This window comes from Mytilus edulis, chromosome 5 (assembly GCF_963676685.1).
Source record: "Mytilus edulis chromosome 5, xbMytEdul2.2, whole genome shotgun sequence".
NCBI lineage: Eukaryota > Metazoa > Mollusca > Bivalvia > Mytilida > Mytilidae > Mytilus > Mytilus edulis.
The window spans coordinates 93,168,637-93,183,043 of NC_092348.1; the positions used below are offsets into that span (position 1 = coordinate 93,168,637).

A 14,407-nucleotide genomic window follows, 5' to 3' on the forward strand; every position below is an offset into this window, starting at 1 on the left:
TGCGGCAACTTAAATAAGCCTGACAGAAATATTCAAGGACAGAAAGTCAGAAGAAAAGAAAAACAAAGGAAACACTTATTGTCCTCATTGCCTAATGTGGAGGCTTAAAAATCCAACAACTTGGGGAAACTCAAAATTCAAATGTTTGATTAAAACAAATTAAATCCTTGATATCACACAAGGTGGAAGGCAACCACTGGATAAATGCCCCTGTCCAAGCATATGGCAAAAATCATTAATGTCAGAGGTTCCACAAAAGGATACCAGACTTCCATGAAAATACTGGACAGTACAACAGACCAACCAAAATAAATCTATTCCAATTTATTTTTCATTTAATTAAAAAAATTTAAATGTATAATTTTTTTCACTATCAGAGAAACTAATAAATGATGCATTTAAATGATGAAATAATGAATCCATCATTGACCTAAAGATATCTTTTGGTTATTCCTTTTTTTGAGTTATTCTCTTACTGTTTCATTGATGTCTTTTCAGAGTAGTATCTAATTCATGTTAAAGACTTTTCATGTTGATATAGAAAATTATGTGTTTTATCATATTCATTCCTGTATTTTCAACAACAAAAAAATTAAATAAATTTGTTTGATACATTTTTTTTCAACTGTACCATGTAAGGGGGATAATTCAAAAAGAAGGGGAGATAACTCAGATGAAGTAATTTTTACAGCGGAAGACTGTGAGGGCATTCTGGTGTATTGCACAATAGTGTTGTATATATATTATTGGATGGCACTTTTATCTTGTACATGGTGATTGGAGTGTTCAACAATTTTTATATTTTAAAACTATCTGATGTATAATATAGTACTTTAAAAATCTAAATAATACAAGAGAAAACAATTCTGTTTCTACTTGGTGTTCCTAATTTGAAAGATATACGAAGAAGAAGAATTGTTGCCACATACATTTCTACACATGTGACTTGCGTTTTTGTTTGATAACTCAGTTCAAAATAAAATATTCATCCATCTATTATTAAAAAGAACATTAACAGCTTTATATCTACAAACTGTTTATCCATATTTTTAATGAACTTTAATTATCATTGTCCATTGATCATCATTGAACCCATTGTAAAACTGTATTTATATTTGTATTTTCAGTTTTTCACCATTTGGATTGGTAGTAAAATAAAAGTCAGCTCCTGATTGTTTTATCTTTACTTGAACCCAGTCATCTTGGTTACACTCAGTGGTCTGGCCAGTACAGCAAGAGTTTCACATCATACTAACAAATTACAACTGATTTGTTTCTACAACATCGAATAAAAAATACATACCAATTGAAAGAAGACTTTTCCTTTTTCCTGTGGACAGGTTCTAAATACCACGAAACCATCAGACATAACATAGTCCACAGTTCCAAGTATATCTGTAACAGTCATCAATAAAAAAAAACATGGTTAGACTAGTATATGTCTCTTTTCTCTAACCAGATCTATATTAATTGTAGTAAGGGCTATTTAATAATATTCCAATTTCAGCTGTTCTTTCTTATTTAGGAAACCCCTTGTATCTTTCAAAAGCTATGGATCAAATTTGTTTGCACAGCAATCCTTACCTTTCTCAGAAATTTTTTTTAAACTTACAGCCAAAATTTCAAATGTTTGTTTACATATTTTTCAACTAGATTCCTACGATTCAAATAGTAGATGTTTTTTTCAAAAAAAGTATTATTCTGTGACAATAAGATGATTTTCTGTAAAAACATTCATTTTCATGGGGTTAAAATTTAGTGGTAAATGCCATTCATAAAAATGTGATTTTTTCATTTTTCATCTTTTGACCGGGTTTACCAAATCTTAATCAGTTACTTACCATTTTCTACTCTAGTTGAGCTGAGTATTTTGAAATCAATTATTTCCTAAAAATATAGAGTGTATATTTCATGATAAATACAGTTGCAGTGAACTCAATACAATGTCTTGTAGTTTTGGCATCATTGCATAATAATATATATTTATCTAGCATATAGCATCCTTCAATGTAACAAAAAAATTTCATACAACACAAGTTTGTCAGAAAATCAACATCATATTTGAATGTTGTCTTATATTGTGTGTTTCTTGCCTCCCAACTTTATCAATTTTATATTATTTAAGGTAAAATAAGCCATGGTTGAAGAGAGAAAAAAAATGCAAAAAACTGACTCAATTTGAGTTACAAGCTCTCAACTTGGGAGAGGCACATACAGAAGTGTCTGGGTAAAACTGCACTAGATATATAATTATACAACAATTTTACCTCACAGTATACTAAATCTGCGCCATATCTAAGTGACAAAAGTCTAAATGGTAATGTAGATACTCTAACCATAGGAGCCAAAATCACTTTGTGGTGGAAATCTATTTTCTCCGTCATTATCTATCAACACTGAAAAATAGTTCATAGTCATTTTTATATCAACAAAGGTAATCCAATGGGTCCGAGTACACAGTTATTTCGTAGTGCATTTCTTTTAGACAATAAATGAAAATTAAAAAAATCCCACCTGCGCTTTCTCAATTATATTTTTACAGTGTGTTGTACTACTTTTGGGACAAATTATATCAAAATTATAGAAAACTTCATTAGCTCTTACTCAAAATATGGACAATTTTATGTTAAGGGGGTCTTGAAATCTTTTGACAGCTTCCGAAGTGCTAATTTTTGACCTTTTTCAGCTGGACCTAATCACTACTTTACATTAATATTTATTACCCAATTTTTTTTACAGTGTCATTTCACCCCCCAACTTGCTATATGAGGCATAAAACATGGAGAAATAAATTTGGAAGGGGTATAACAAAAATTGGCAAGTAACACACTGTCCACACTAAGGACTATATTCGTGGACAACGAAAATCAAAGGACGATAACTGTGTACTCTGACCTAATAGGATAGAAAAAGTTGACCAATCTTAATAAAACTTGGTATGACTAAAGCTTAATATATTATAAGACTGCTTACAAAGTTTCATAGCAATAGGATATATATTATAGACAATATGATTAATTCTATATTCAACTTTGTGTGTTAAATTTAGACGTTAAAATTGAGAAATTTCAACTATCAACATTTGGGGCTTTTAAAATTTAAATTTGGCAAAAAAATACTTTTAAAATGCCTTAATATATAATATATCATGTATTTAAAGCAATAGAGTACTCATTTGATATATCAGACTTAGCATTATTATTCAAAAGTCAAATTTATATGAGCCTGTGCTTAAAAATAGAGGTTTTCCAATGAAAGGGTGTCTTACATGAAGATGTAATATTTTCCAGCAAATTTAAATTTGTGAAGCTTTTTGATTATAAATAATCCTTACATATCTATTTAATGTACTTTAAATGGAAATAAAACTTACAAATAACATATCATATTAGTTTAAAAGGGTCTTAGGCCAAGTAAGACTAAAAATAATTTAGGGTCAATTTAGGCCGCAGCACATATTTACATTTAAAAGTGCATATTGAAGCTATAGGAAATACAAATTTGTGTCTTTTCTATCATTTCTATACTCAGGTGACATGATACAATAAATCTGAGCACAAAAAGGCTCTTACATTCAACTTTTTAGCAGACAGTATGGTCTGATACAAAGATTTTTCACTTTTTAGTGAAAAACTTGCATGCAATTTTAGTCTCAACAGGCTTATATTTGAACCACATGCTATCCTACAGAAGTAAAGAAAGATATTATGAGAAATGAAACAGGTACAAAGGACATTGTTAAGTGTTTTTTATACAAATTTAGTGAGGTCTTTATTATTGACTTCAACTTTTATGTGCCATGCTCCTCACATTTAACTTGATCCAAACAGGGCGTTAGACGAGGGTCATTTATACAACACATTTTGCTCATACTGTCCAAGATAATCTTCTTTTCTGTAGATTCAGAGTTCACAAATAAGTAATAAAACTGGATTAAAGCATAGAAACACAAAAATTGAGACATGAAAACATGTCAGATAGAAAGTCAGAATGCCACTTATGCATCAAAATTGAAAAAGCTATGAAATGCTTATTTTGACCATATAATGCCAAAATTGGTCATTTTTGCAGAAATTCTATCAAATAAAAGTTTAAATCCTTTAGTTTTAAGCTATTTGACAAATTGACAACATCAAATCATTCAGGGAAGTTGCCAGAGTACAGATTCTATATTTCCTGATTTCACCTCTTAGGTCTGAGTACACAGTTATTTCGTAGTGCATTTCTTTTAGATAATAAATGAAAATTTTAAAAATCCCACCTGCGCTTTCTCAATAATATTTTTACAGTGTGTTGTACTACTTTTGGGACAAATTATATTAAAATTATAGAAAACTTCATCAGCTCTTACTCAAAATATGGACAATTTTATGTTAAGGGGGTCTTGAAATCTTTTGACAGCTTCCGAAGTGCTAATTTTTGACCTTTTTCAGCTGGACCTAATCACTACTTTACATTAATATTTATTACCCAATTTTTTTTACAGTGTCATTTCACCCCCCAACTTGCTATATGAGGCATAAAACATGGAGAAATAAATTTGGAAGGGGTATAACAAAAATTGGCAAGTAACACACTGTCCACACTAAGGACTATATTCGTGGACAACGAAAATCAAAGGACGATAACTGTGTACTCTGACCTAATAGGATAGAAAAAGTTGACCAATTTTAATAAAACTTGGTATGACTAAAGCTTAATATATTATAAGACTGCTTACAAAGTTCATAGCAATAGGATATATATTATAGACAATATGATTAATTCTATATTCAACTTTGTGTGTTAAATTTAGACGTTAAAATTGAGAAATTTCAACTATCAACATTTGGGGCTTTTAAAATTTAAATTTGGCAAAAAAATACTTTTAAAATGCCTTAATATATAATATATCATGTATTTAAAGCAATAGAGTACTCATTTGATATATCAGACTTAGCATTATTATTCAAAAGTCAAATTTATATGAGCCTGTGCTTAAAAATAGAGGTTTTCCAATGAAAGGGTGTCTTACATGAAGATGTAATATTTTTACAGTGTCATTTCACCCCCAACTTGCTATATGAGGCATAAAACATGAAACTGAAATGGAAAAAAAAAATATCTTATCACAATAGTTACTTATCATTATTATATTCTTCTAGATGAAACCCTCTGACAAATTAAGCAAAATAAAGCAAAACAAATACAATTGTGTATAACAATGAATCAGTGATATTGTTTGCCTTAAATTACTGGAGAATAAGGGCTTTTTCCCCTGGTGTAGAATCCCAATTTGGAAAAAAAAATGGCTTAAAATTATTCCCAAAAAGACAACTCTTTTCCCAAATAGTGCAGTCTCAATAGTAATTGTGCATGAATGCAAACTGAAAAACACTCATTTATACATTGTTCATGCCTACAATGACTATATGTGTAGATTTGAGGGTTCATTTATGACTTATCACTGACCATAAGGGGTTTTGTTCCACTTTTGGTCCAAAGAAGCACAGGTACAAAACAAGATTTTGTTAATAAATGTATATATACAGAATACATTATTCACTATTAAATGTGTACTAGATTAGAATTTAGGGGAAAAATCTCTTTTTTATTAAACTTGTATTGTTGATAAAATTATTTACAATTTATCATAATCTTCTTTACTTATTGCCTAAAACACAAAAAAGAGTAAAAACAAAATCAACATGTAAGGGCAATCACTCTTAGGAGTATAGTATACAAACGATTTTGGCGATACACTTATAAAATGTATGTAGACCTTCCCTTGCTAATAATTTTTGTCATTTAAAGAGTTTATCTATCTTATATAGTTTTCAAGTGAACTAGAGAGATGGACCAAAACTGCAAAAGTCACCATGTATCTGTATCTGTATATTTCTCGGAGAGATTTCAAGAGAGACATTCTTTCAGTTTCTAAAGGTGTACATGAAATCAGAAAAAGTGAAATGGTTTCATCCTCTTTGCCACAGACTCTGCAGATGGCAGATACCTCATTTTGAAAAAATTTCACTCCATATATTTGTCTTCAAGACATGCAAGATGAAATTGCCAGTTGCAAATCTGGTCCTAATTGTTAATTTGATTATGTCTCTACAGTTTGATGTATTTGTTGTAAGTATTGGATGTATTCTTTCTGTCTTATATTCACCAGATATGTATTTTAAGCTGGAGTATCTCTCAGAGTCTTTATTAATTTTTTCATTCCAGTAGGTTACTAGGTATGTATAGACGTATTTACACTTGTATGCAAATTTGTCCGCCATTATGTAAAATCACACAGGTTCCCGTAAACTTTGACATCATAATTTAAATTATTTGACGTCACAATTTAAAAGTGATTGTTGCTTGACGTCAAAAGGGTTGAGTTCAATATCGTAGCAGCTACGTAGCAGCTACGTAGCCGCTACGTAGCAGCTATCAATATCTATGTAATAACTAGTATTTAGCTACACGTTCAATAGTCAAAATCTACGTAGCGCTACGTAGCAGCTACGATATTGAACGCAGCCAAGGTGATTCGGAGTAGATCTAAGGTCATTCGGAGGCAAGATTCAGCTAAATACCAAAAGTGTAAATACGTTTATTCATTTGGTGATAAACTTTCCCATTGCTTTGACTTTTTTTGTAGACTATACATGTATGATAAAAATTACATTGGTGGATAACATGGCAATTTAGAAAACTTACCAAGTAACTGATTAATCTAAACAAAAAGCTTTCTCTAAATTGAAAGTACACTTAAAATATTGCAATCCTGGGAAACACCTGACAAAACCTGGGCGCAGACATTTTGGATAAATCAAGGTAAATGAGACGCTTGAATGTAATTCAGTGGATAACTTACGTTTATTAAAACATTTTAATGATCCAATTTCAAATCATTCTTATTTTCCTTTGGCGGTTTTGAACCGGTTGAAGAACATCAACAAGGATTGACAGAATAGGCTTTTGCCATATGAAAAGGTTACTTATTTATGATGAGACAACAAATAGTTTGGTTTTGCCCTGATGTACTGAAGGAAAGCATATGTATCCCTCAAATCTATTGTTATCCTTTTAATAGAATTATTGTAGTTCATGGCAAATGTGGTACCTAGTCCCTGAATAAAAATGACATCTGGCAAGGCTATTATTTTTTTTCTTTCTGGGATGCCTTACCGTTAATATATTTTTTCTGTCATTGCCAATTTTCAAACACAGGTACTAGACTTTCTATCAATAACAAGAACATATAGACCATGGGAAGAAAATAGTTTCAATTTATACGACAATGTCTTTTTTATATACCTTGGCACCAGGGCTTCCAAAACGGTGATATATTCCGGTCAGTTTATAATGTCTGGTAAAAGTCCGGCTGTGCAAAGCATGAAACGGTCATATACTTTTTAGGTTTCAAGGCTTTTTCAGTCATTTTTACATAATTCACGATCTTTTTGAACCAATCTTTTGCCTATAACATCAACACAATAAAAAATTCCGGTCATAAATGTGACATGATGATTAATTACTATCAAAACAACACCTACTTCAATACTTTCTAATTTTAATCAAAGGACATCGTATAAATTGATCGGTTTATTCACAATTATTTTCTTACATTTCAGCGGTTTGTATCTAATTGATTTAGTCCAAAAGATTAAAATTATTAGAAATTAGTTGATCAACATGATTTGATGAAAAATTTAAAAAGGTTTTATATGAAAAATCGTCAGAACTATGTCGTATGAATTAGAACATGTGTGCACAGGTGGAAAAGTTAATAATGCATCCTCATTTCTTCAAAAATGCTAACATTATTATTGATCTAACGTTCATTTCAAGTATTTTGTTGAAGAAATAACGGGGAAAAGAGCTTCTTCTCTCTGTCGTGCTTTGTAAACGTACACAGATTTAAGTATCCCTTTATGGTCCAAGTTTTACCATTGTCAAGTCAACATCCAGTTAGAACAATGTGAAAACGAAAGTAAAGTTTTTGACAATGTCATTTTGCACAAATAAAAAGTCTAAGGCTGATGTGCACACTTTGAATTATGCACTGCCAATTTAACAGTTACACCCGAACATTACGTTCAGGTATTTCCCATCCAATATTTTATGGAAATATTCTTTATAAAGGACAAAAATGTAAGTATTCACCTCAGAAGCTAACAAAACCTTTAAATAGACTTATTAAGAAGGGATATAGTTACGATACTGTTGTCAGGTCATTAAAGATTGCATATTTTGGCGTTAATATTGATTTACTTATAGGGTCTTTGCATCAGAACTAATCACATTAATATTGATAAACCAGTTGTTGGCATGACACGGGTTATGTTCTTCTCATATATGTTATGATGGTATGATACTAAACCCCTCACGGGGAGGATTGTGCCTGATATTCATATGATGAAGACATAATTTTTCAATCAGTTTAATTGAGGTCCGGAGCTGGCATGTCAGTTAACTGCAAATAGTCTGATGTTATTTATGTATTATTGTCATTTTGTTTATTTTCTTTGGTTACATCTTCTGACATCAGACTCGGACTTCTCTTGAACTGAATGTTAATGTACGTATTGTTATGCGTTTACTTTTCTGCATTGGCTAGAGGTATAGGGGGAGGGTTGAGATCTCACAAACATGTTTAATCCCGCCGGATTTTTGCGCCTGTCCCAAGTCAGGAGCCTCTGGCCTTTGTTAGTCTTGTATTATTTTAACTTTTAGTTTCTTGTGTACAATTTGGAGTTTAGTATGGTGTTCATTATCACTGAACCAGTATATATTTGTTTAGGGGCCAGCTGAAGAACGCCTCTGGGTGCGATAATTTCTTGTTGCATTGAAGACCTGTTGGTGACCTTCTGCTGTTGTCTGCTCTATGGTCTGGTTGTTGTCTCTTTGGCACATTCCCCATTTCCATCATCAATTTTATTAAATTCATATCATATCAAAGTAAAGTTTAAATTTTTTTAATGTAATGTCAATCATTGGAATATGGCCATCTGATTACCATAATTGCCTTTTGTGACTAAGTCTTAAGGGATTAAAATTGGGATCAGATATGAAATGTCCGGCTGGCTCAAATATTTTTTGGAAGCCCTGCTTGACACACACATGATATAGTAAGATCCCCACATGTTAGTATGTTGATGGATTTCTGAAATATCGGTCTCTCTAATATGTCACTTTTGGAATTATAATAATAATAATAATAAATTCTTTATTTAAAGAGGGTATACTCAGTTAGTTACAATAAACTAATCTTCCCTGAGGCCCTCACATACAAATGATACAATCAAAACAGATATTTACACATAGTTAATTTACAATCATGTAGTTCAATGTCATTAACATAAGATATAATGCTGTTTAAGATGTATACATGAAACCAAAAAATCAAATGAAAGTAAAAAATATATAAATACATTGTAGCAAACATTTCTTATCAGGGTTGTGTTAGGTACTTCTTGATACTTTGCTTAAAAGTAAAAGTGTTTTGAGCTTTACGCATTTTGTGTGGTAGTCCATTCCATAATACTGATCCAGAATAAGCAAAGGATTACTTAAATAGTTCAGCTTTTGGCTTTGGAACTATCAGATTACCTTGAGCGACACCTCTTAAGCCTAAAGGAGTAAGGATTATTATCTGATTTCAGTTTAAACTTTTGAACTAGGTACATTGGTGCTTCCATATGCATACATTTATATAGAAGTAAATATTTGTGGTATTTTATTCTATTGTCAACTGTCATCAACCCAAGTTTTTTAAATAAGGGGGCTGAGGGGGATAAAGGATCTGCATCTAGAATTAATCTTGCTGCCCTTTTTTGGAGTTTTAAAATTCTTGAAACTTGAAAGCAGGGAGACATTTGTACAGGTGCCCCTTCTATCTGGTAAATAAGATCATAAAGAAGTGTGAAAGTGACAATCTGTTCAGCTGAAAGACTAGGTACATTAGTGCTTCCATATGCATACATTTATATAGAAGTAAATATTTGTGGTATTTTATTCTATTGTCAACTGTCATCAACCCAAGTTTTTTAAATAAGGGTTCTATTATGTCTTATGGCTGAAAAGATTGTCACTTTCACACTTCTTTATGATCTTATTTACCAGATAGAAGGGGCACCTGTACAAATGTATTCCTGCTTTCTAGTTTCTAACACTTTCATAATTGTCATTCTGTAGGATAGTATAGAAATAATTTATGTTCTGAAAGTACGTAATCTTGATTCCTGTTCGACTAATGCTGAGGGACATATGAGGGAGGGTTATTAAATTTAATTTCCCAAATATTTTGTGCGGTATAAAATCAAACTTTTTCACCCGTTGGCTCAACATGTGTTGGAAAAAACGATGCATACATTTTTGTCACTGGTAATGGAAGTCACATGACAGATTCATCTGAAACCCGTATCCAAGAACTGACAACAAGTAGACAAAAATTATCGACAAGAAAGTTTATTTACTTTAAAACTATAGATTTATAGAACTTATAAATCGTCTGATTATACATATACTGAGGATCTATAAAAAAAATAGAGAAAAATGGCAGTTAATTTTTTTTTTATTGATTATAATGACAATGAATGAAGTCAGAAATAAATCAAGAATATGTTCTCTTATAATTTAATTTTGAATCTTTGATAAATAAACCAAGCCGACTCTACATCGACTTGGCATGTAGTTTTGTAGTTTTCCTGTGTTTTATGATTTTAGGGTTAATAGGTCATGATGAACATGGACATGGAATCAGATAATTTCAGTGACCTGCAACAGCAGGCAGAACAGCTGACAGCTGAGATGGAAAGTGGCACAGATTTACCTAGAGTCACACGTAACTTAGCTCAGATCTTAGAAGCTGGTGAAAGATTATTGTCAAAAGTGGCTCCTATCAGTCAAGACTCATCTGATGTGAAAGCGTAATTTTTATAGATATATATTTTTGACAAACTAATAGTTATGATAGTAATGCTTACATTTAAAATCAAGTTTATCTACATTTTGTAACAAAAGCCTTATAAAATATATGTCTAACAAGAACTATCTTTAAAAAAGATATCCGACGTATTTAAATTTGAGTATATGTTTAAAACTATCATTTCGATAACCTTCAGAAGCACAAAGATACCATTTAAATAACGTTTTCTCTGTTTGTGTTCAGTATTCTCGGTCCTTGTATCTTTTTGTTTACATTCACCAAAACCCGGTGGAAATCTCACATGCGTAGGTGCGTTCTAAAAGTCATCTACGTTTGTACAACAAAGTTTACATTAAAAAATTTATAAATAAACAGCTGTCACTGATGCAAAGAGCTATTTTATTAATAAAAATATAAATCTTTGTAAGATCTAGTTCAAATATTTATAGTTTTTCATTTGCTTTCCATCACCATATAATTAACAAGACGTTTTTTCAAACACAACCAAATCACCCATCATGACAGCATTTTGTCCAATCACAGAAAGGATTTTCGAGCATGCGTATTGTGTTGCCATAGTTAAGCGTCCTTAAGCTCAAAGGGCACAAACCGAAACTATACCGACTACGTTGGAAAAATAATTGGTTTAAGTTCAATGGATAAAAATTATGGTTTGGGCCACAAAAAAGAATAGGCTTGTTTGCCCAAACCCTACCTACCCAGAAAAAAGCTGCCTACTCAAATTCTTTTATTGTCCTGATTTGAAGAAGTTTTTTTTTTTAATCAGATAGGCATGAAGACTAATAAACACCTGATATTTCAATTTCTTTTTTTGGAAAAATAAAAGAAAATGCCTACCTACCTACCCAATGTATCAACCTTTGGGTAGGGTTTGGGCAAAACAAAATATTTTTAATTGTGGCCTTGTTTGTTGGTATATACATGATGCCATAATACATTGTGTATTTATACAGAACATTTCAAAACAAACAAATTCCAACCTCTAATTACCATTTGAAATAATTAAAATATGAATTTATATTTTTGTGCATTATGTTTTAGGTCAATATTACTTGGAACTAAAGGCTTTGACGTCCCAAAGATATCTCAGAAATTAGAGGGATTAAGTGCTGCTAAGACCTTTGAACCTTTGGAACCTGTCAGAGATACAGATATACAGGTTAAATTTAAATTACTTCATCTATTTTTAAAAAGGACAAGATCTTTTAATTTTCAATAATTTCAATGAGACAGGCAAACCAAAAATTGAAAAACTGTGGATTCATTTATGTTTGTGTTTATTAATTTTTATATAGAAAGTTTTAATTTGTGGATCCCCTGTACTCAGGACATCCACAAACATTGGTCATCAATGAATAATAATGAATTGAAAAATAGTTGCAAAAAAAACATACTTTTGTAGTTATCTTTTGATTGTTTTTAGTTGCTTAATGTCCAACGGCAAATATTTCATGCAATGCATTGTCCATGTTCACAAACTGAATAATAAGGAAATAACAAGGATTCACTACAAGTTCCGTATTTTCTATTGATATTAACTTGGATAATCAAATCAGGTTTTATGTTCTAATGCAAGAAACTTTAATACTGGTGGATTCTTTTTTTCAGAGTTTTCTGAAAAATGAAAGAGAGAATGCATTGTTAGCTGTAATAGAACAGACAAGAAAAAATGTAAGTACATGTGTTCAAAGATCCAGAATTGATTTCACCTAATTTTGGTATTTCAGAATTATATGCCAGATTAATTTAATTTTAAACTGAATACATATCATTTGATTTTACATGAAATTAAATATGCAAATTAAAATTAAGCATCTAATTTTCTCTTTTAAAAAAGAGATGGAGAACTTGCATGAATGCATAATGTGCAGTAATTGGTAGCATGTTTGTTTGTCAAAAGATCTTTTATTTACCAAACTAAATCAAAAGTTATTTTTTTCGAAAATTGAAATTATTATAGCCTTTGCTGAACAGGTTATATGCTGTCAGTTTTCAACTCAAGAAAAAAGATTCTTGAAGTTACAGGCATACTTTCTGTGATGCAACTTTCATATCTTTGTTTTATGCGAAAAGTACTAAGATAAATTCACTTTTATTGTGTTTATTATTTTAATGAAAATATTAGCAGTAATATATATATGATTGAAATAGAAATACACAGTTAATCATGTTTGGTTATAGTAAATTTAAATCATGTAAATTGTTCGTTTTTTACAGACGTTTGATGAAGTTGAACGGCGACATTGGGAGTGTATGGAGAACGAGTGGGAGAGAGAGAAACAAAAGATTTTAAATTCCTTACGAGGCCTTGGACAAGATACAGTAGATTTCCAACCAGAATCAGAGGTATTTACCTACTTAAAAGTTCTTATATCCTAGTTGTATAAGCTATATAAGTTATATAATAGGGATGAGGGGATGATTATTGTTTTGAATGTGTAGATAATAAAGGTGAGTAATGGCTATAAACTCAAAGGGGTGTCCAATCTTTCATATGCTATTCTGGAGTCAATAATATATATAGAGATTTGGCAAGTGATGACGTTGGGCACCATATTGTTATGTAAAATGGTGCAACCAATAAAATAGTATAAAATAGACTAAACTGAAACTATAACTAATTCACAACAATTATGTTTGTCTGAAACATACCTTTGTGTTTATCAAAATGAACAGATCAGACAAGTTTATTTTGATAGTTTAATATATGTAAGTTGTAATTCACTTAGTTTAGAAAAGAAAATTTCTTTGTATGAAAGGTATATCACAGATGATATTTTTGAAAATGAAGATTTGTATTTAAAAAAAATCCTATTAATTCAAAACAGGAAGGATTTTTGATTAGTTTTTAAACAATTCATGTTTATTATTTTACAGAGCTTTTTAGCTGAACCTGTTAGCATCCAAGGTCGTAGTAATCTTGACAACATAGAAATGGCATATGCCAGACAGGTAAGTTAAAGTAGTAGAAATTAAGTAAGAAAATTGATCAAATTTCATTTTGTATGTTTTTAGGGAGTGAATTGTGATTTTATTGTACTTTTACATACTTTTTTTTTCGGGAGTAAAATATGATTTGACTGTACTTTTACATACTTGATTAATCAGGTGAGGAACCAGAATACCTCAAGTAAACCGCTGACCTTTAGGGAAAAAATGTTCTGGTAAATCAAAAGTTGTCATTTGTATAAATACCACAGTCTATGTCGGAAAATATATGAAGCACTAATATTGACTTAGGGTAACGTCGTAACCATAACGCTGTAGTGAATGACGTTATTGTATACATTTCATAGCTATCACGAGAATTAAACGTATATTGCAATCATAATGTATTTATTGAGATTCCACAACAGGCTAGTCTCAAACTAATTGTATTCTAGTGTGATATTTCAAGGTTACAAGTGATCATCTACCTAGACTGATTGGCCTCAGATGTGTATTGATTTAGTACTTCTGAAACATTTCAAATTGAAAAGTATT

General features: G+C 30.9%; 2 protein-coding genes across 3 annotated transcripts in view; one reads left to right on the forward strand and one right to left on the reverse strand.

Annotated features, from left to right (window-relative positions):
• Window positions 1–6,826, reverse strand: part of LOC139525559 (tRNA-dihydrouridine(20) synthase [NAD(P)+]-like) — a 627,966-nt gene extending 621,140 nt beyond the window's left edge. The window contains exons 1-4 of one of the 2 annotated variants that reach the window (XR_011664925.1): window positions 6,691–6,813; window positions 2,268–2,396; window positions 1,842–1,887; window positions 1,304–1,395 (exon numbers count right to left, since the gene is read on the reverse strand). Coding sequence is in view for 1 of the 2 variants with exons in the window: in XM_071321008.1 (XP_071177109.1) it covers window positions 1,304–1,395; window positions 1,842–1,887; window positions 2,268–2,384 (255 nt within the window). In the remaining variant the exon portion in view is untranslated. Of the gene's footprint in view, window positions 1–1,303; window positions 1,396–1,841; window positions 1,888–2,267; window positions 2,397–6,690 lie in introns of both variants that reach the window. The other variant, XM_071321008.1, reaches the window with a different exon arrangement.
• Window positions 6,827–6,852: 26 nt separating this feature from the next.
• LOC139525557 (nuclear pore complex protein Nup93-like) overlaps window positions 6,853–14,407 on the forward strand; it is a 42,729-nt gene continuing 35,174 nt past the window's right edge. The window contains exons 1-6 of the mRNA XM_071321005.1: window positions 6,853–6,966; window positions 10,702–10,904; window positions 11,966–12,083; window positions 12,533–12,595; window positions 13,142–13,270; window positions 13,802–13,876. Coding sequence (XP_071177106.1) covers window positions 10,714–10,904; window positions 11,966–12,083; window positions 12,533–12,595; window positions 13,142–13,270; window positions 13,802–13,876 — 576 coding nt within the window. The 5' untranslated portion in view covers window positions 6,853–6,966; window positions 10,702–10,713. The remainder of the gene's footprint in view (window positions 6,967–10,701; window positions 10,905–11,965; window positions 12,084–12,532; window positions 12,596–13,141; window positions 13,271–13,801; window positions 13,877–14,407) is intronic.